The sequence below is a fragment of the Eschrichtius robustus genome, chromosome 7 (genome assembly GCF_028021215.1).
Source record: "Eschrichtius robustus isolate mEscRob2 chromosome 7, mEscRob2.pri, whole genome shotgun sequence".
Lineage (NCBI taxonomy): Eukaryota > Metazoa > Chordata > Mammalia > Artiodactyla > Eschrichtiidae > Eschrichtius > Eschrichtius robustus.
Genome location: NC_090830.1, coordinates 101,532,595 through 101,555,569, shown reverse-complemented (window position 1 = coordinate 101,555,569; position 22,975 = coordinate 101,532,595). Strand labels below are relative to the sequence as shown.

The 22,975-nt window shown below is 38.9% G+C and overlaps 1 protein-coding gene across 1 annotated transcript; it reads right to left on the bottom strand.

Annotated features, from left to right (window-relative positions):
• Positions 1-1,834: 1,834 nt before the first annotated feature.
• Positions 1,835-21,686, bottom strand: LIPM (lipase family member M). The gene is made up of 9 exons (XM_068548955.1): positions 21,540-21,686; positions 18,235-18,352; positions 10,765-10,963; positions 9,797-9,906; positions 8,734-8,870; positions 8,453-8,599; positions 7,072-7,143; positions 5,744-5,815; positions 1,835-2,080 (listed from the first exon to the last, which is right to left on the bottom strand). Exons 1-9 carry the CDS (start codon positions 21,684-21,686, stop codon positions 1,835-1,837), a joined length of 1,248 nt encoding a protein of 415 aa, XP_068405056.1.
• Positions 21,687-22,975: the final 1,289 nt, after the last annotated feature.

Here is a 22,975-nt window from a genome sequence, read left to right as displayed (position 1 = left end):
ACTGAATCATGAATATTTTTAGACATGGACTACGCCACACCGTGTGGTAACAAATATAGTCTAAGAACGAAAGATTTACCATCCTTGAACAGAGCAAAGGTCTAATAAAAATCAAATCCAGGAATATTTATTGAACTATGCACAGTGCCTTAAGGCACATATTTTGTGAGGGAAGTAGTTGTACGTAGATATAGATTCTGAAGCCCTTAAACATCTCTTTCTACATTATTTAAGACCCATTCACATTGAACTGAGTTATCAGGTGACCCTGAGGATTGAAAAAAAATCAAGTGAAACTTCACAAATCAGTATACCTTCAACACATTGCCAGTATACCTTCAATTTGGTGCCAGAGTTTCGCAAAAACTCCATGTAAAATTTATGTAAAATTACATGTAAAAACTGCCATGTAATTTATAACTGTTGTCTTTGAAACCGTGTGAAAATTGGACAATTTTCTAAAGAAATAAATCCAGATTTATAAATGAGTTGGGGTGATTGTCTAATAGTACCTTTGTCAAGATCAAAGCATAATGATTTATTATGCTCATGACATTTTAAAACTTTCTTCCCAGAGTTTAATTTTTTTTTAATTTATTTATTTATTTTTGGCTGTGTTTGGTCTTCGTTTGTGTGCGAGGGCTTTCTCTAGTTGTGGCGAGCGGGGGCCACTCTTCATCGCGGTGCGCAGGCCTCTCACTATCGCGGCCTCTCTTGTTGCGGAGCACGGGCTCCAGAGGCGCAGGCTCAGTAGTTGTGGCTCACGGGCCCAGTTGCTCCGCGGCATGTGGGATCTTCCCAGACCAGGGCTCGAACCCATGTCCCCTGCATTGGCAGGCGGATTCTCAACCACTGCACCACCAGAGAAGCCCCCAGCGTTTAATTTTTGAAGGCAGAAACCTGGGCCAGACATTGGAAACCAGAAGGTCTCCTAGCCGCAAGCTGTAAACTCTCAAACAAGCCTGGACTAGAACCTAGGTACGGAAATACACGTGCATGCTTTACGCAATGCATAATGCATTTATTAGAAAACTCAAAATACCCTACAAAATTATCTTCTCTGACACTCAACTACAAAACTTGGCCTTTTCATCTCTACTTGTACATTGATTTTTCTTTTTCTTTTTTTAAAAAAAAATTTTTTTGAAGTGGACCATTTTTAAAGTCTTTATTGAATTTGTTACAATACTGCTTCTGATTTATGTTTCGGTTTTTTGGCTGCGAGGCATGTGGGATCTTAGCTCCCCGGCCAGGGAGTGAACCCGCACTGCCAGGGAAGTCCCTTCTTTTTCTTTTTTGGTTAAAGCAGCTTGGCTTCCTGAGGTAGTGTTACGTCTCTGTAGCAATAAGGTGAAAACGTCTAGCTTATTTTGTCAAATTCAACAACAATCCAGAGATTTAAGACCTCTGACCCCAATTTGTCTTTTTACTTTATTGTTCCAAAAATATGGCTCGTAGACAAAAAAATAAATGTTTTAAGGAAATGTACCTGAATGACATAAAGAATGTCTAGATAATTTCTAGCTGTCAGGTAAAACCTACCCTTCAAGATGGCAGAGCACATAATAGCACATGAAAAGTATGTTCACCCAATGAGTAATTTAATTAATTGAAAAAATTAAATGCCAGTTTTAGTGCCAAATGCAGAAAATCTGAAGGAATGTATACTGCATTTCTGCCTTCCCTTCTCCACTTCCCTTCTACTAATATGGTAGGTTTCCAGTGCTGGAAATCTTTGAAGTCCTCCATTCATGTACCCCGGCCCCATCTTTCATGAGATTTTTCCTAAGACTTGTCATTATCAGATGCTTCACAATCTGATACTGACAGTTCCCTAGGAAATGCTGGTCTCTTCCTGCTTCATCAGATGTATTATTTCATTGTACATACGGTGAGGAGCATCCAGACCCCAGATGAAATCCACGTGAGCCCATTCAGGAATGTTCTTATGATAGATGATGTTGGTCACCTCAGAGAGCAGTATTCTCACGTCTTCTGGATTTGAAAGCCAGTCCTGACCCCCAGTCCACATTGCTGTAGGGACCGTCATGTCTCTAACTTTGTACCTTACAGGAGCTGGCTAGAGAAAAGGAATAGTTTTTAACTGTAGGTAACATTTGGACTTCCAGACTCATAATTTACTTTTCTAATAAACACAGTAAATATGCCTTGTGTTGTAATGAAAGGTGCATGGGCACTAAAGCCATATAGAACTGCATTAAGAGTTTCTGCTCCAGCCCCTACTTGAAGGTAAAAAAATGACTTAGCCTCACTGAACCTCAGTTTCTTCATCTGCGAAATGGGGATATCTGAAATAATTTACTAGATTAAATGAGAAAACATCTCAATTGCCTAGCACTTTAGGCATTACATGTTCAATTCTTTTCCTTCCTATTAATAAATATTTAACACACAAAGTGCCTTTTAAAAGTTAATGCTCCTATCTTTTTCAAAGATAATTTCACAAAGTTTCATGAGGCCAGATTTGAAGATACTCTACAGAGAAAGACAAGAGGATGGAACCTACTGAAAAGGACTTGGGTGTTCACAGGGGTTTTCTGTCCTAACAGAAAGCCCGTGGGGCACGCCCAGCTTGACTGTGTCTCCAGAAACATGGGGAAGTCAATGGCACTGGAACTCAGGGAGTTGGACCAAGAGGAGATAAAAATTAGATTCCGGGTCCAGTCCCACATCACCCAAAGAAGGTTATCTAGGATTCCTAATTCTTGAGAACTTCCCTATTCAAACAGATCTGCTACATCAAGCTGGCTGACTGAGAGCCCTTGAGGTTAACCAACACTCAGAACTTTCAACAGACATGTCAAGGTCCGCTTCTCACTCAGAAAATCCACCCAGGAGCCGGGGTTCCAATCCCGGCAGTCCTTGTTTCTCTTTGTGGCTTTTAAGAATTTGAAGTTATAGCATCTAATACTGTGAGTTATAATAAGACATATGTATGTGGTCTTCATCCACATTTGTGGTACAGAGCTCCTAATAACCCTTGGAGTTTCCTAAGTGACAGGAGCCATAAAGGTGTGTTTTGTGACGTTAATGAGGTGATTTTTTGAACAGGATGGGGGCTGAGCTCCAGAAGTGGAGCCAAGCAAGTGATTAGAGAGTTGGAAATTTCAGTCCCATTCATGACCTCTGGAGAGGGGAGATGGGCTGGAGATTGAGTTCAATCGCCAGTGGCCAATGATTTAATCAATTGGACCTCTGTAAGGAAGCCTCCACAAAACCCCAAAAGGACAGGGTTCAGAGCCTCCAGGTTGGTGAACACGTGAAAATGTGGGGAGAGTGGCCCCATGGAGAAGACATGGAAGCTCTGCTCCCCCTCCCTTGCTCAGTGCATCTCTTCTATCTGGCTGTTCCTGAGTTATATCCTTTTATAATAAACCAATAATCTAGTAAGTAAAGTGTTTCTCTGAGTTCTATGAGCCAATCTAGCAAATTAATCAAACCTCAGCCTGAGAAGGGGGTCATGGGAACCTCTGAATTATAACCAGCAGGTCAGACACACAGGTGACAACCTGGGCTTGCAACTGGCATCCGAACTGGAGGATAGTCTTGTGGGACCGAGCCCTCAACCTGTGGAATCTGATGTTATCGCTGGGTAGACAGTGTCAGAATTGAGTTAAACTCTGTCACCCACCTGGTGTTGGAGCATTGTTTGTTCATGTGGAGAAACTCCCCTCCACACACGTATACTGGAATTTGGTGGTCAGACCTTTCTTTTATAGAGTCACTTAGATATGAAAGGTTGGAATATTCTATGGAGCCTGTAATATGTTTTTCTCATCTAACAGGTGAAAAGACTGAACTGAAAGTCAGGTCTGGCTCTAAGGCTCTGTGAGTCTATGACACCTTTTTGCATGTGTGTTTTCTCTTTCTTTCCATGACCATTTTCTGGCACCTGCTCTGCACAAGTCACATTCTCTCTAACTCATGACCTTAAATGTTGATAAATTAAATCTTATCTTGGAACTGGGATGCTTTCTCTAAGGATATATTTTAGGAAACAATGAAGAAGGATCTTAAAAATGTAGCTGGTACCTGTGATTGAGAGTTTGCTATTCAGAGGCACGACAGTGGTCTGTCCAATTTCCGAGACTTTTATATCTAGATATACAGAAGTATATCTACAGAAGTGGATGTTAAGTGTGATATGAGACTCTCAAAGATTAGCCTGCGTGTGTATTCTGCTCCCTCCAGCTTTATGTGTGTGGTCAATATTTGCTTACATTCTCACACAAGCTAACCAATAATCTTCAGTGAAGGTTTTATGCTTAGAAAAGTTTAATACTCATTTCTAATTCTCCATAACTTTTATTTTAAATTTTATTCCATAACATTGATTACACACACAGATTTTCTTGGGTAATATTTTTTTATATTTTTCACTTGCAAATTACAGATTCATTAAAAGTGTGACCAGGGAGAACTCTTACATGTTATCTAGTCCAATAATTTTTATTTTAAAGAGAAAGAGATTGAGGCCTGAAGAATCAAAGCAGCCTAGCCATGATCACACAAATCTGTAGTGCAGAGGCAAAACTAATACAATAATTCTCACTTGTCATTAATACTCTTTTTACTGTACCATGAACCAACCTCACCCCTGCCATCCTCATTTGTGGTTTTCTTCTGTTGTTGTTGTTGTTTTTAATCTTGAAAGATCCTCTAGCAGCCACCACAGACTACACCCTTCCCTTCACTAAGTCTACCCATCTTGCTCCTAAGAAGCCCCGTGCCTTGTTTATGGAGGCAGCCTCATCAAAAAAGTTCTCCTACTGCATTAAAAAAGTGGTTCTCTTTAACCCTTGAAAGTCTCTTGGCTGGGCTTCCCTGGCATCTCATTAGCAGGGAATCCGCCTGCTAATGCAGGGGACACAGGTTCAAGCCCTGGTCTGGGAAGATCCCACATGCCACGGAGCAACTAAGCCCGTGCACCACAACTACTGAGCCTGTGCTCTAGAGCCTGCGAGCCACAACTACTGAGCCCACGTGCCACAACTACTGAGCCCGTGCACCACAACTACTGAGCCTGCTCACCTAGAGCCCGTACTCTGCAACAAGAGAAGCCACCTCAGTGAGAAGCCCACGCACCATAACAAAGAGTAGCCCCTGCTCATCTCAACTAGAGAAAGCCCTCAAGGAACAACGAAGACCCAACACAGCCAAAAAAAAAAAAAAAAAAAAAAGTCTCTTGGCTAAGCTTTGAACTTTTCCATTTTCAAATGAAGTTGAACCAGAACTAATTATTTTTACTTGAATTCTTTCTTTTTCATATTCTTTTCCATTGTATTCCCTGTGCTGTATAGTAGGACACATTGTTGTTTATCCATGCTATATATAATAGTTTGTATCTGCTAATCTCAAACTCCCAATCTATCCCTCCCCCCATCCCCTTCCCACCTTGGCAACCACAAGTCTGTTCTCTATGTCTGTGAGTCTGTTTCATAGATAAGTTCATCTGTGTCATATTTTAGAGTCCACATATAAGTGATATCATATGGTGTTTGCCTTTCTCTTTCTGATGTACTTCATTTAGTATAATAATCTCTGTGTCCCTCTGTGATGCTGCAAATGGCATTGTTTCATTCTTTTTTATGCCTGAGTAGTATTCCATTCTACTTGAATTCTTGTATTTTACTCCCATTTCTAGAATAAACTGCCAGTATAACTTCCCTCTCACACATTTCAAAAGGGTATATTTTCAGCAGATGGTATTTGCTTTTGTTACCTGATTTCCTTTTTCCAGATTCTGGGTCTCACTGCCCCAGTCAAATGCTCGAAGTTCCCCAGAATTCACTGCCTAAAAGGAAACAAAAATTTACATGGCATTCAAATGTGTCATGGGATAACGGTGGGAGGAGGAGTGAAAATGTGCTACCAAGTCTGCAATTGTGAGAGAAGCAGAGAACAAAGGCTGAGGCTGCTCTACGGTTCAACTTTAGGATAATCTTCGGGAGAGTGTAAAGGCAAGAATAAGGTTCTTTCAGGGAGAAAAATGTGCTATAGAAATACTTGACCACCATATTATACAACTCTAAAAAGTGTATCCCCATTGTAGTCTATGTAGGGGGATATCCTGCACAACTCTGTAGACTACAATGGGAGAGCAACCCCTAGAGTTGTGCAACGTGGTGATTCTGGGAGAAGTTGACCAACATTTAATCCAGTGTAGAATTCTTCTTTGGTTTTGATTATAAAATCTCTCTTTCTCTCACACACATACTAAAACATAACAATGACATTTGAAGAAAAATTTGACTAGGTTCTAAGTTGTTAGAAAAACAGATAGGACCAATATTTATGATTCATAGGTGTCATCATCACTATTAAAACTTTTTGCTCGAGTTAAAAGTCTCCCACTTTTTTTTAACAAAGTTGTATTTTTAGTAGGTAAGAATCTAAGGTTAGTGATGCTTAGCTCTCTGTCCTATGTACATTCTTATTTCCACAGCCAATCGGGGTCACTCTATAGTATCATCTATAATAAGCAATATGAGGTTCAGTGTTTCATCACATGTGAAAGAATAATTAGCAGTCACATTGTCTTTGAACTAATTCTGAAGGAACCCACCACACAGCGCCTAGAGACAGTTCCTGTGACTGGTAATCAGGACATTCCCTCCTGTGACCTCAGGTGAAGTCTGCGGCACAAAGGACTCCTGTGAAAATCTCCTTGGGTAATTAGGTCCACATTTGCATTTTTATGACTACTTGACCACACTGTCTTGCTGGAAGAGCCGAAAGGAGAATGTGGAAACGTGATCTCCAGCCTCGTCATTGAGATGGCTAGAGACTGAGAAAGGTCTCACTTGAACCATCTGAATTCACACTTCTAAGGTCCACTAAAGATGTCCTAGGGCCAATCCTTTCCTCCCATATCCTGAAAAGTTTCAGTGTTCTAGATCAAGCTCACAGTTGAAAAAGTGTTGACAGAATCACGAGTCATCTTGGAATAAATGTGAAATAACCCCTGGGCTGTCCAAAGGGCATCCTTTAACTATTCCAGACAAACTGCACAAAGACCCTTAACAAAGACTACAAATTCAGCATCCTTACCTGGCTCCAGTGCAGGATGTTTTGCACAGATGTTCCAGCAAGCGTGTGAGCGACATACACATTTGCTCGGCTCTGTAATAAAGCATGAGTAGTTAGTGGGACGTGGAAAAACTCACAAGATGTGCACCTTGTCAAGACCACATCTCCAGGCTATCAGACTAAGAAATGGGAACATCATTAAAGTATCAGCAGTTATCTATGAAACAGGAATATACACATGCACATAAGTAAAAAAATGCCACTGAACATATCCTATATTCTTCATCAGAGAAAAGCTTCTCATTAGACATCTTGACTTCTTCTTTTGAAAAACTTTCCTAGGGTAATTAAAGATGAAGGCTCAGGAACTGGGCCTGTATTCAAATCTCACCTCTGCTATATAATTTTTAGGTGAAATTGGGAACATTACTTAATCCACTAAATCTAATCTATAAAGTGGGAATATTGATAATACCTGTGTCATAGGGTTGTTACAGGGACTAACAGCCTGGCATATAATAAAATGCTTATCAAAAGGTAGCTATTAATCGTATCATTAATTAAAAAAGGAAAACAATCCTCAGGAATTACAAACATGCTCTTCCAGCTGTTGGCAGATAGCCCGTTCTCTGTCTGGTGTCCTTGGGGTATTCTTCCCTCTGCAGAGAGCTGCCCTGCCCAATGTGTCCTGATTACTGGTGTCGCCTGCATTAAATGACTAGTTGATATGGGGGTATAAAGACCCAGCCCTCTGATGCTAACTTGGGACAATTCTGAAGGGTCATCCCATTTTCACAGATCCCTAGAGGATCAACTGAGTTTCCCACTGGGACTGCATCACAGCTGGACTTTTTTGTTATCCACCAAATCCTGTTTCCTTCCCTTCTCTAGATGTTATCCCAAGGGCCTAACCCCAAATCATTCTGCACACGAATCTCCATCTCACAGTATGCTTCCTGGGGAACCCACTGTCACACTCACCAAGTCGTAGCTATGCCTTAGCCAAACCGAAACTCCCAGACAGCCTATCACAGGACTTAAGCTACAAACCGGAAGCACCCGAGTAGAAAGAAGAAGTAGGTGACGCGTGGCAGTTTTCTCTTTTGACTTCTGGGTTCTAGTCATATTTTTTTTGCATCTGTTGATTCACTGTAGTAAAGCTGCTTTCAGACCTCTTCGATCTTTAATCTATGAAGTTAATGTGTAGTCACACCTTTGTGTTAACCTTGACTCAGACCATGTTGAAGCGTTTTCCGCATATTTTTACGATTTGAAGAAAACGGAGTTTCTTGGAGTATCGTTTCTCTAAGTCTTCCCTGGCATTAGCTCACCCTCAAGGAGTGAGACTAATAACTCCTCACTTTGCTTTGGGACACTGAGAATTTACTAGGCTCCCACTTACCATGTTCATGTTGTTCGTGTTAAATCCTCCCAGGAGTAACATGATGTGGCTACAAATCTGATCAATAATCACCTGGCCGCAAAGGTAAATAACAAACTGTCTGAGAAATCTGGTCTGGTAGAGAAATTCTTTTTTACCAAACAATCCCTGTAAAAATATGAAATGGAATAGTCATTACATTACAGTCAAAAGAAGTGTCTCTAACGTAAAAGTGTATGTCTTAGCAAATGGGCTGGAAAACTCTTGTGCCTAGACAAGGAATTTTCTGAGGAGTCACACACCTTGATCATCACATCTGGCAGCAACAAAAATTTGGTCCCAGGGCTTTTTGCATGTTTAACAGTAGCTATGGGTGCTAAAGCAAAATACATTCTTATTTTCTGAGCCAGCTCTGGCATGGTGGAAAATGCAATAAAGCCTGCAATAGAGAAATATGTCAGCATGGATATTGAATATCCTAGAACTAATAAAGTGCTTATTTTACTTTTATCAAGATATTTCAGCAATTACACGTGGCTGTGTTTTAACTCTATTGTGAAATTATAAGCTCCTTGACAGGGAAAAACAACAGCAGCGACAACTGCTCTGTGTTCCCTCTGACATTTAGATACTTGTTGCCCAGTACTAGGTTCTCAGTGAATTATTAAATTAAATTATTGAGTCCAATAACATGGACTTTGAGAGGTAACTATATGTTAGACACTTTGCAGGAGACTTTCATGGTTCTTGTTTAATTCTCAGATTCTTGGGGGTATTTTTAATAAATCTTTACAGTGAGAGAAAGCGAGAGTTAAAGAAATTGTCTTGTTTATTGATAAGAAGCATGTTCTGTAACATAATGGGTGTTGAGATAGCAGAGTTTTGCTTGTTCTCCTGGATCTCTAACTTTTCTGGAACCCAAATTGGAACATAATCTAGTAGACAAGTTGTCTAGTGAACTGGAGTCCAACTCTTATTTCTGCCATAGACCAGGTACGGGACACCGGTTAAGTCTAGGTGTAGGTTTCTATACCTGTAAAGTAGAGATATTAATTCTCCCAATTACAAAGGGACAATCTCTTTGGAGCCTTTGGGAGGAAAAGGCTATCATATACAGCCAGGGCATGGTCACTATATTTGAAATACTATGGGTCTATTTCAAAAGAGCCTGTATACTCTCTGTTTAAGCTGATATTTGCAGGTTGTGGAGGAGAAGGGTGGGCAGAGAGAAACTAGAATCCCGTGGCCCTGAAGCAGATAAGGCCAGATCAGAGAGAAGCATGCGATGCCTGATCCCAGGCCTGGCTGTGCGTCATTTGCTCACATTTCTTCTGAGTATACAAACCCGATTTTTTTGGAACCTACCCATGGTGGTACCCTGTGAATAGCCGATATAATAGATCTTTTCCTGGCCCGTTTTCTGCAAAATAAAGTTTATGACTGCCGGAAGGTCAAACCTAGCCATCTCATCATAACTACAAGGGGAAAAGACAAAGTTATATGAAAAATTATAATCAGAACAAACAAAAGCAGCCCCCATGGTTTACAAACAACGCCTTGAATTGTTGACCCCATCAGCTTGTTACTGTGCCCCTTACAACACTCAGAATGGACTTGTTTCAAACCTGTGATTCATGGGTGCCTCTGGGGTCACAGGCTGTTAGCAAACTGCTGTTTTCTCTAGATATTATCATAGAGACATAACCATCTTAATGAACATTTAGTTAGCACAAGCTCCACCTGCTGGTGGAGGTGTCCTCTTATTCTATTAGCAGAACAGCACAGGGCCATTCAGATTCTTTATATGAAAAGTATTAAAGATGCTGCAAGGGCCTTTCTCTGGTGAAATGGATAAAGAGAAAGTTGAATATCAATAGGTAATTTAAATAAAAAGACTAAAAAACTTTTGTAAGAGTGTGAGAGATGTGTTAATCAAATTGATGGTCCCTAAGGCTTATTAGTTCCCCGTATATTTTTAATACTGCCTGGCCTCATCTTCTTCTGGGGGTACTAGTCCATGTCATCACTCAGGGAAGAGTTAGTCCCAGGATATTCATCTGAAAGGAGAGGAACCTACACTTGTCCCATTCCGGTCTCAATCACCTGACACTAACCACCATTCTCATCCCATTCACCAGACTAACCTTCTACTTGGGGAACCCAATTTACATAATCCAAAGAATCACTAGTCAGTTAAGCCAATTGGGAGATATTATGTTGGGATATTGATGAGCCAACCAAAGTAAATTATCTACATACCAGAAGCCATAATTCTTTACCCAGTTCTCCCAAAGCCATCTGTGTCCACCTCCACTCTCAATATTTTCATATACCTGAAAGCCCAGAACTCATCTTGGTCTATGGAGAGGGTCTTGTGTTTCTGAGACCAGGTGTTTCCCCTGCTGTTCCCCAGCCACACATCAAAACCCGCATCTGCCAGAATGAAGCCCAGGCTGTTGTTGGGCAGGTTGGAAATCCAGTTGCTAGCGTCTCCAAGCAGGCCATGCTGCAGTAGCACCACAGGCCTGGGACCTACAAAGAAGTGAATTTCAACAGCGTGAAATATTCTGCACCTTTCTCGTTATCCCTTAATGTGCGAAAGATTTCAAGTTAGACAAACCTGTGTTCAAATCTTGATTCAGCTGCTTGCTAGCTTGATTATCTTGGCCAGTTACTTAACCTTTCTGTGCCTTGATTGCCTCGTGAAAAAAATAGTATTTTTGTTATGATTAAATAAAATAGTACACAAGAAGCAGATGGCACAACGTATGGACACCAAGGGGGAAAGCGGGGGTGGGAGTGGTGGTGGTGGTCGTGGTGGGATGAATTGGGAGATTAGGATTGACGTATATACACTAACATGTATAAGATAGATAAGTAATATGAACCTGCTGTATAAAAAATAATAAAATTCAAAAAAAAAAAAAAGCAGATGGCACAATGCCTGGCACAGAGAAAGAATCAATAAAGTTTGGCCTCTGTTGTTGCTTTTGTGTAGTTATTATTATTACTAGACTTGTCTGGGATCAGAGAAAATTGGACGTGCCCCAGGAGGTAGTATAGTATAATGATTAAGATAATTTTATATAATAATCATAGCTACTATATATTAATAAAAAGAAATTGTTATTATATATTAATATATTATTTATATATTATAGAATTATACATGAATATATGTGTATATATTAATGTTATACTATAAATAATGTATACTATATAACATTTCTATTAACATAAAATTAATATACAATATAAAATTAATATATAATATTATATAGTATTATAGAGTATATATAATTATTGACATACTGTTAATATACACACATGTATACACACTTATAAAAATACATATATACACAAATATATTTAATATATTATATATTTGCTATATTAATAATAAATAAACATATATTATATATAATTATTAATATTGCCATATATACACGTATATGTGTATATATGTGTGTATATATATTACCACATATATACATATATGTGTATATATATTAATATTACCATATATACATATATATGTGTGTGTATACATATATATATGTATGTGTGTGTGTATATATATATATATATATATATATATATATATGTAATGGTTTGATGATTATGGACCCTCATGTGAAAAGGACCTACAAGCCAACCTGATAAAATAAAAGTTTAAAAAGTCTTTTTTTAAAAAAAATTTATTTATTTTATTTATTTTGTTTTTGGCTATGTTGAGTCTTCGTTGCCGCAGGCGGGCTTTCTCTAGTTGCAGCGAGTGGGGCCTACTCTTCGTTGCGGTGCGCAGGCTTCAAACTGTGGTGGCTTCTCTTGTTGCAGAGCACGGGCTCTAGGCGCGAGGGCTTCAGTAGTTGTGGCGCATGGGCTTAGTTGCTCCGCGGCATGTGGGATCTTCCAGGACCAGGGCTCAAACCCATGTCCCCTGCATTGGCAGGCGGATTCTTAACCACTGCGCCACCAGGGAAGTACTTAAAAAGTCTTTTGTCACAAGCTTATAGACATCTTTCAGTTGTTTTCAGGATGAATTTCACTGGCCCTCCTTTTTTTTTAACATCTTTACTGGAGTAAAATTGCTTTACAATGTTGTGTTAGTTCCTGTTGTATAACAGAGTGAATCAGCTATACGTATACATATATCTCCATATCCCCTCCCTCTTGCGTCTCCCTCTCTCCCTCCCTATCCCACCCTTCTAGGTGGTCACAAAGCACCCAGCTGATCTCCCTGTGCTATGTGGCTGCTTCCCACTAGCTATCTGTTTTACATTTGGTAGTGTATATATGTCCATGCCACTCTCTCACTTCGTCCCAGCTTACCCTTGCCCCTCCCCGTGTCCTCAAGTCCATTCTCTACATCTGTGTCTTTGTTCCTGTCCTGCACCTAGGTTCTTCAGAACCATTTTTTTTTCATTCCATATATATGTGTTAGCATACGGTATTTGTTTTTCTCTTTCTGACTTACTTCACTCTGTATGACAGTCTCCAGGTCCATCCACCTCACTACATATAACTCAAGTTCATTTCTTTTTATGGCTGAGTAATATTCCATTGTATGTATGTGCCACATCTTCTTTATCCATTCATCTGTTGGTGGACACTTAGGTTGCTTCCATGTCCTGGCTATTGTAAATAGTGCTGCAATGAACACTGTGGTACATGACTCTTTTTGAATTATGGTTTTCTCAGGGTATATGCCCAGTAGTGGGATTGCTGGGTTGTATGGTAGTTCTATTTGTAGTTTTTTAAGGAACCTCCATACTGTTCTCCATAGTGGCTGTATCAATTTACATTCCCACCAACAGTGCAAGAGGGTTCCCTTTTCTCCACACCCTCTCCAGCATTTGTTGTTTGTAGATTTTTTGATGATGGCCATTCTGACCTGTGTGAGGTGATACCTCATTGTAGTTTTGATTTGCATTTCTCTAATGATTAGTGATGTTGAGCATCTTTTCATGTATTTGTTGGCCATCCGTATGTCTTCTTTGGAGAAATGTCTATTTAGGTCTTCTGCCCATTTTTGGATTGGGTTGTTTGTTTTTTGATATGGAGCTGCATGAGCTGCTTGTATATTTTGGAGATTAATCTTTTGTCAGTTGCTTCGTTTGCAAATATTTTCTCTCATTCTGAGGGTTTTTTTTTTCGTCTTGTTTATGGTTTCCTTTGCTGTGCAAAAGCTTTTAAGTTTCATTAGGTCCCATTTGTTTATTTTTGTTTTTATTTCCATTTCTCTAGGAGGTGGGACTAAAAGGATCTTGCTGTGATTTATGTCATAGAGTGTTCTGCCTATGTTTTCCTCTAAGAGTTTTATAGTGTCTGGCCTTACATTTAGGTCTTCAATCCATTTTGAGTTTATTTTTGTGTATGGTGTTAAGGAGTGTTCTAATTTCATTCTTTTACATGTAGCTGTCCAGTTTTTCCAGCACCACTTACTGAAGTGGCTGACTTTTCTCCATTGTATATTTTTGCCTCCTTTATCAAAGATAAGGTGACCATATGTACGTGGGATTTTCTCTGGGCTTTCTATCCTGTTCCACTGGTCTGTATTTCTGTTTTTGTACCAGTACCATACTGTCTTGATTACTGTAGCTTCGCAGTATCGTCTGAAGTCAGGGAGCCTGATTCCTCCAGCTCTGTTTTTCTTTCTTGATTGCTTTGGCTATTCCGGGTCTTTTGTGTTTCCATACAAATTGTGAAATTTTTTGTTCTAGTTCTGTGAAAAATGCCATTGGTAGTTTGATAGGGATTGAGTTGAACCTGTAGATTGCTTTGGTTAGTATAGTCATTTTCACAATGTTGATTCTTCCAATCCAAGAACATGGTATATCTCTCCATCTGTTTCTATCGTCTTTAATTTCTTTCATCAGTGTCTTATAGTTTTCTGCATACAGGTCTTTTGTCTCCTTAGGTAGGTTTATTCCTAGGTATTTTATTCTTTTTGTTGCAATGGTAAATGGGAGTGTTTTCTTAATTTCTCTTTCAGATTTTTCATCATTAGTGTATAGGAATGCAAGAGATTTCTCTGCATTAATTTTGTATCCTGCTACTTTACCAAATTCATTGATTAGGTCTAGTAGTTTTCTGGTAGAGTCTTTAGGATTCTCTATGTATAGTATCGTGTCATCTGCAAACAGTGACAGCTTTACTTCTTCTTTTCCGGTTTGGATTCCCTTTATTTCTTTTTATTCTCTGATTGCTGTGGCTAAAACTTCCAAAACTATGTTGAGTAATAGTGGTGAGAGTGGGCAGCTATGTCTTGTTCCTGATCTTAGTGGAAAGGGTTTCAGTTTTTCACCACTGAGGACGATGTTGGCTGTGGGTTTGTCAGATATGGCCTTTATTATGTTGAGGTAAGTTCCCTCTATGCCTACTTTCTGGAGAGTTTTTATCATAAATGGGTATTGAATTTTTGTCAAAAGCTTTTTCTGCATTTATTGAGATGATCATATGGTTTTTATCCTTCACTTTGTTAATATGGTGTATCACATTGATTGATTTGCATATATTGAAGAATCCTTGCATTCCTGGGATAAACCCCACTCGATCATGATGTATGATCCTTTTAACGTGCTGTTGGATTCTGTTTGCTAGTATTTTGCTGAGGATTTTTGCATCTATGTTCGTCAGTGATATTGGCATGTAGAAAGCTGGAGTAGCAATTCCCATATCAGATGAAATAGACTTTAAAATAAAGACTATTACAAGAGACAAAGAAGGACACTACATAATGATCAAGGGATCAATCCATGAAGAAGATATAACAATTGTAAATATTTATGCACCCAACATAGGAGCACCTCAATACATAAGGCAAATGCTAGCAGCCATAAAAGGGGAATTGACAGTAACACAATCATAGTAGGAGACTTTAACACCTCACTTTCACCAATGGGCAGATCATCCAAAATGAAAATAAATAAGGAAACACAAGCTTTAAATGACACATTAAACAAGGTGGACTTAATTGATATTTATAGTACATTCCATCCCAAAACGACAGAATACACTTTCTTCTTAAGTGCTCATGGAACATTCTCCAGGATAGATCATACCTTGGGTCACAAATCAAGCCTTGGTAAATTTAAGAAAATTGAAATCGTATCAAGTATCTTTTCTGACCACAATGCTATGAGAGTAGATATCAATTACAGGAAAAAAAACTGTAAAAAATACAAACACATGGAGGCTAAAAAATATGCTACTAAATAACCAAGAGATCACTGAAGAAATCAAAGAGGAAATCAAAAAATACCTAGAAACAGATGACAATGGAAACACGACGACCCAAAACCTATGGAATGTAGCAAAAGCAGTTCTAAGAGGGAAGTTTATAGCAATACAATCCTACCTCAAGACACAAGAAAAATCTCAAATAAACAACCTAACTTTATACCTAAAGCAATTAGAGAAAGAAAAGCAAAAAAAAAAACCCAAGTTAGCAGAAGAAAAGAGATCATAAAAATCAGATCAGAAATAAATGAAAAAGAAATGAAGGAAATGATAACAGAGATCAATAAAACTAAAAGCTGGTTCTCTGAGAAGATAAACAAAATTGATAAACCATTAGCCAGACTCATCAAGAAAAAAAGGGAAAAGACTCAAATCAACAGAATTAGAAATGAAATAGGAGAAGTAACAACTGACACTGCAGAAATACAAAGGATCATGAGAGATTACTACAAGCAACTATATGCCACTAAAATGGACAACCTGGAAGAAATGGACAAATTCTTAGAAAAGAACAACCTTGCAAGACTGAACCAGGAAGAATTAGAAAATATGAACAGACCAATCACAAGCATTGAAATTGCAAGTGTGATTAAAAATCTTCCGACAAACAAAAGCCCAGGACCAGATGGCTTCACAGGCCACTTCTATCAAACATTTAGAGAAGAGCTAACACCTATCCTTCTCAAACTCTTCCAAAATATAGCAGAGGGAGGAACACTCCCACACTCATTCTACGAGGCCACCATCACCCTGATACCAAAACCAGACAAAGATGTCACAAAAAAAGAAAACATTGGCCCTCTTTTTGAAGAGACGGTTAGAAATCTTTTTTTCCTTCATGGCTGGGAGATTTCTTCCTTAAAGAGGCCAACGGGAGCTGCAGGAACAACATCAGACACTAGAGGGGAGTATTCTGCACCGACTGGACCTTAAAGGCTGATACCTTGAACTCCAATCGTCTGGGCAATGAGTGAACAGTCTAAATAAACAGGACGTGAGAAAACAAAACTCCATCCACGAATAGGTGCTGCAGGTGACCCCTAAGCTTATGAACTGCCACAGTCTCCCGATTTGTGGAGCTTAGTGAAAAAGTTCTCTCTGTGTCTCCAGGCTATACATTTATTTATATAAAATTCATTCATTCATTCCACATATATTTATTGGCACCTGCCATGTGCTTGGCACTCTTTTAGGTACTTTTTATAGACTTGAACAAAATTGATACATTTTCTGTGCCTGCTGAGTTTACATTCTGGTTGGGAGAGACAGATAATAAACAAACAAGCAAATATCTATCATATCAGTGGTGCTATAAGGAAAATTAAGCAGGATTAGGGGCTAAATCTCAGTAGCTGGCAAGGGCTTACAATTTTGAATAGGGTGGTCGAAGGAAGAATGGGAAAGAGAAGGCCTGAAAAAGGGGCCAAGGCAAACTGCATGGATATCTGATGAAACAGTGGTCCAGAAGGAGAACTGCAAGTTCAAAGGCACTGAGATAAGGGCGTGCTGGACATATATAAGGCACAGCTGTTCAGCTTGTGTAAAAAAAGCTTGTTTTCAAAAAGCTGCACAAATATAAATTGGGATAAAACAGAACCCTGCAGCTTCTTTATACCAAAGCCCAATAACATTCCCCCAGCATTTTCTGGTCCTAGGTAAGAGCATGGGCTACACTGGCAGACAAATCTTAATTTGAGTGCAGATTTTGCAGCATACTAGCAAGGACTAGCAAAGACTCTCTGGGCAAGTTACTTAACTTCTGTGAGTGGCACTTTCTCAGGATTATTGTGAAACTTATATGAGACTAACACAAATAAAGCACTTAGCATTGTACCTGGCATACAGAAAGAACACAATAAGGAATTACATTATCTGTACACATGACAGATAATGTAGTTGCTGCTATAAACATAGAGCTAGAGTATTAAAAGGAATAGAGCCAAACAGAGATGAAGGATGGGCAATAGTGTACTATTACACTTTAATAGTAATGAAGGTGAATTTCTTAAAAGCCAACAATAGCCAAAACTCCCATACAGAAAAAAAAGGGATTATATGGAAACATGTACCAAAAATTTAAAATGTACACATAGTGCCCAATTTTTTAAAAGACTTTAGTGAAAAGCTGGGCAATGTCTTAAATATTTAAAGGGCTATCTGGATGGGGAATATAGAGTGTGCTAGGGTGGGCGTCAGATGCCATGGCAGAGTTTGCATTCTTCATGAGCAAGGGCTGGCATCGTCTGCTTAAGGGATCATCAGTGGATATTCTAGAATATCTATATAGGAGGGGTTTGGGGAATGAATTAAATACTAGAAGGGATCAAGAAATGAACTTTTCTTGAAGGTGTTTTTTGAAAAGCAAACACTATGTTTATTTGAGATAATTGGGGATGGGGCAGTGGTGATGGGGATTGTGAGGTAGCTGAAGGCATCTTTTGGCTGGAACAGTGGGCCCAGTCTGTACCAAGAGCCCAGACTCCCTCTACACACTCACATCACAAGGAAGTGTTTAATGTAGGAAGGATTGCTATGTTGGGGTAACATAGGGTGAACCATACCTGTCTTCTTAAGTTGCACTAGGCCCTGAGGAATCCTGTTAACAGAAAGGATATACCCATCTTCTGTTGGGACTTCATACTCCTCACAGGGATAACCTTTATGTTGGATGATTTCACTCTATGGAAAAAACACAATTTTTTTTTGAGTTCAGTTCTGTATGGTTATGTTCTCAATGATTATACGGTAAAAAGTAGATTCCTTGATGCTGGAAGAGATAGACAAGAAATTCCTTGCTTTTCACTAGCTAATTATGTTATTGTAAAAAAAATTAGCAAACCCTCTCCAGTGCTCATTTTCTTTATCTTTAATGTGGAGATCGAACCAGAAGGGTAGTTCTTAAAGTGTGGGCTCTAGACCAAGAGCATAGCATCACTTGGGCACTTGGTAGCAATAGCAAATGATCAGTCTCCACTCAAACCTATTGAATTGGGAACTCTGGGGCTGGGGCCCAGCAATTTGTGTCTCAACAAGCTCGTTAGAAAATTCTGATGCACTCTAATATTTGAGACCCACTGGAAAAGAACACTGATTCCAAAACCTGGGTGTGTGTCAGAAACATCTGGGACACTTCAACATAAATATTCCTGGGCCCACTTTGGGTTAGGGATCAGGGAATTCCAATGCAGCCAGTGGGGCAGGACAGCTTATGAGAACCCCTGGTCCATGTATTCCCTAAGGTTCTTTTCAGCTTTAAAACCAGACTCAAGAGCAGTACAGTCGTTCCTCAGTATCTGCGAGGAATTGGTTCCAAGAGACCCCATAGATACCAATATCTGAGGATGGTCAAGTCCCTTACATAAAATGGGGTAGTATGTCAGTCCTCCGTATTGGCGAGTTGGGCATTCACGGATATGGAGGGTTGACTGTAGTTCTTAACACTTTTAGGTTAAGGATCCCTCAGTGAATTTGAGGAAAATATACAAATGGATATACACATGGACACACCATATACTTTCAGGGGTTTCAGATTTCCTGTTCCCTATATATGGACTCCTGGTTAAGGACCCCTACTCAATACAGTTGTTACATATAGAAACTCTTTGTGAACTATAAAGCTGCTGCGATCTCCTCAGTATCCTCAGTTTCTGCCTACTGTAGTTAGAGAAGGAGGGAATTATTTCTATTAGCTGCTGCTTTTAAAGGAACAGGAGAGGAGAAAGCTAAATGCCCAGTGTAGTATATAAGACAAAAGGGCATAATGGTTAAGAGAAAGGTCCTGGGGTCCCACTGCTTGAGTTTTTAAATCCTGGCTCTCACACTAATGCGTAAACTGCGTGATCTTAGGAAATTTAGTTAACTTGTCCCTCTTCCTCAGTTTATTCGTCTGTAAATTAGGTATACCAGTGGTTTATAGTCCTTGGGATTATTGCAAAGAATGTAAAAAGATAATGCATATATGACACTAACAAGATTGGCTGACACATAGTAGGGACTCAATGAGCATTAGCTACTACTATAACTAAAAGTCACCCGTGCCCTCCCTTTCAAGTAACTCCTATTCATCTTTTAGAATTCAGGTTAAGAAACCTTTCTTCAGAAAAACTTTCCTAAATTCCCTAAGTCCCCCTATTTTATGTTTTCTTCTTTGATTTCACTTCTCTTGTGATTAGTTTTGAGTGATTAGGAGTTGAGGTCTGTCTTCTCTGCTGGATTGTAAACTCCATGAAGTCAGGGCGCCTCAGTGCATAACACAGTATCGGGGCCTAATAGGTGCTCAACTAACACTAGCTAGAAAAATACCTGAATGAGGACAGTTGTATACCAAAATACAGGATAAATTATATCCATATAAATTAGAACTCAGAGTCAAACCCATTCAGACTCTGAAGCACTTTTTATTCTACTTCATTTACTTTATATGAGAGATTACAAGAATTTTCTATCTTACTTTGCCTCTCCATGCATGACTGCTAAATAGCAGAGTCCAATTCACTGGATTTTAGTCTTAGGGCTCCTGAAGCCCAAACAGTGTGTAGGTGCTGGCCACACCCAGTGGGTGAGGCCCAGGGAGATTGGCTCTACCTACAACTAAAGAGATCCCCTTCACTTAATGACCTAGAGGAATTTGTATGGGAACTTCTCAGGGCCAGAAGGATGGCCCTTAAGGATCTACACCAGTTTGCTAACTATCTGGACAAACCATCAAAAGACAGTCAATAGTTGGAATGGTCAAAAGAAACCTGATATTTGGCATTCATGTAGATTCAGAATATTTCTATAGCCTGTCAGAGTTTTAGAATTCATTCAAGGAGGCTTCTGTAAAAAAGGTCTTAAATCTGTATAAAAAGCATGTTAAATCTATGATAAATGTATGGAGGATGAACATTATGCACAATCACCTCACTCAACTGGAGGTAGCCTCTCCTTCCCTGGGAGGGTTTATTGCATAGTTGTCACAATTATGAGCTTTGTGTTCTGGCAGGCCTGGATTTAAATTCTAGCTCTACCACCTACCAGGGGTGTGGCCTGATTTGAGTTGTTTAACCTCTTTAATCTCAGTTCCTTGACTGGAAAAATGAGGATGGTCCCATCTATGTCATAGGGCAGTGAAGATAAAATCAAAAGCTTTTTCTGACCTATTGAGAGGATCAAAAACAAAAAAGAGATAAAAATCAAACAGTATCTCTACAGCTTTCATCACAATGTCTGCTATGGGATAAGTATTACTACTATATGGTGGACATTGTTAAAATTCAACTAAGAATGTGAAAGCAAGCCAAAAAGTATTCTCTGAGATACCTAGAAATTTCACTTCATTCATGAAGTTTACTCACAGGAGGACCTCTCTAGCATTCATAGGGGTCCTTTTATTTCTAATCCACAGAGTCACCAGCTCAAACTAGGATTAAATAGATTGGGCGGCACAGGGTGTTACTAGAAGTGGCTGTCCTGAGAGTACGAGAGGAGGCCTAACATCTTTCTAATATTGGAAAAAGTAGAAAAAGAACAGAAAGCACAGACAATGTGGAAATAATCATGGGTCTGAGCTTGACCCAAGATACTGCAATGATTTAACTGCTCCTGGAATGAACCTAAGAATTCAAGAAAAAGTTAAACTGTGTTTGAAGCTCAAAGGGATTAAGTCATTTGCCTAAATTTACTGAAATTGTTGAAGAGGAACCCATGTTTACCCACACCCAACTTAGTGTTCTTTCCAGTACAATATGTTAATTTACAACTATGCTCTACTAGCAGAAATCACCACCACATGTAAATATAATATATAATGCAGATAATACACAGAGACAAACAATAACATGTAAGGTACTTTGTTTCCCCCCAAATATGGAAAATCCCAACTTACAATATTCATGAATGCCTCTGGGTCCACAGCTTTCGTTGGCATATGTCCTGAATTCACATTTCTCTGGAACAAATGTGCCATCAGAATCAGAAGACACATCTCGTTTCTGTGTGAAACAATCCACTCTCTTGACAAGATTTTTGACATGGTCCAACATCTGCATTTATCTGTTCTTGGTAATATAACAACTGATTCTAAAGTCAGAAGAATCTGTAGGTTTAAAAACTCTTTCATATATTTTCCAGCTGTAATTTCTTCTCCAAATTCTGAAGCAACTTAAACAAGCCTGGTTGACAGGAACAAAAGAATATAGAGTAGAATGGAAACAACATCCAGGATGTCCCAATACTATCTGGCTCCTCCCACTCTCTCACACAACTTGGTGTGTAGAAAGAACTTTCTTTGATGCAACCTGGAGTTATGTGATATGATACAACTCATAAAATCCCTGTTCATCATCAGGTAATATGGACCATAGGAAGCATCATTTTCTTTTTTTCCTAGTTCTTTTAAAAAAAATTTTTTTTATTGGAGTATAGTTGATTTACAATGTGGTGTCAGTTTCAGGTGTTCAGCAAAGTGAATCTGTTATACATATACATATATCTACTCTTTTTTAGATTCTTTTCCCATATAGACCATTATGGAGTATTGAGTAGAGTTCCCTGTGCTATACAGTAGGTCCTTATTAATTATCTATTTTATATATAGTAGTGTGTATACGTCAATCCCAATCTTCCAATTTATCTCCCCCCTTTACCCCCTGGTAACCATAAATTTATTTTCTACGCCTGTAGAAAATTGTAACTCTATTTCTGTTTTGTAAATAGGTACAAATATCATATGATATCGCTTATATGTGGGATCTGAAAAAAAGGTTACGAATGAACTTTTTCCTAGTTCTTATCTATCTTTTATAGGTAGAAAGGTATGAAGTCTGCAGAAAACTTTATGACCCTTTAGAGTCACAGTCTGGGGCTTCAACGATTACTGTCCGTTGGTTGAAGGTCAATGTAGTGATAAGCATTTTTACTTATCAAGAATGTCAAAAAATTTTAGGACATTTTCTATTTTTAGTTATGGGCAAGAACATTGATTGGAAGAAAATGAATCTTCCATGTCTAGGCCATTTCTAGGTAGCTCAGCTAAATAGACATGAAAAGTTTTATTTGGGTTTGTAATCACTAGTTAATTGCTGAGAGATTCCTTTGATGGATACCTGGTCATTAAATCATCTGCAATAACTAAAAGGAGTTGCAGCCTAGCTATTTTCATGAACTAAATGCCCCAGTTCAATCAACTATGTGGCCATGTGAGCAATTCCTTAGCCTACTAATATTTAAGCAGGCCAGGAGAATAGTTATTGTCTTTTTAAGTAAAGGATGTGTTAGAATTTAAGAAAAAATGCTATTTAAAGTACAATATTTCTTTACTTT

What these genes read in the sequence shown, in the direction of transcription:
- LIPM (XM_068548955.1), bottom strand. Translation starts at nt 21,686, where the DNA reads ATGTCAAAAATCTTGTCAAGAGAGTGGATTGTTTCACACAGAAACGAG. An exon ending in TTCACAGGGTACCACCATGG is followed by an intron (nt 8,871 to 9,796) that starts GTAGGTTCCAAA and finishes TCTCTATTGCAG; the next exon opens with GCTTTATTGCATTTTCCACC. An exon ending in ATCTGGAAAAAGGAAATCAG is followed by an intron (nt 2,081 to 5,743) that starts GTAACAAAAGCA and finishes CCTTTTCTCTAG; the next exon opens with CCAGCTCCTGTAAGGTACAA.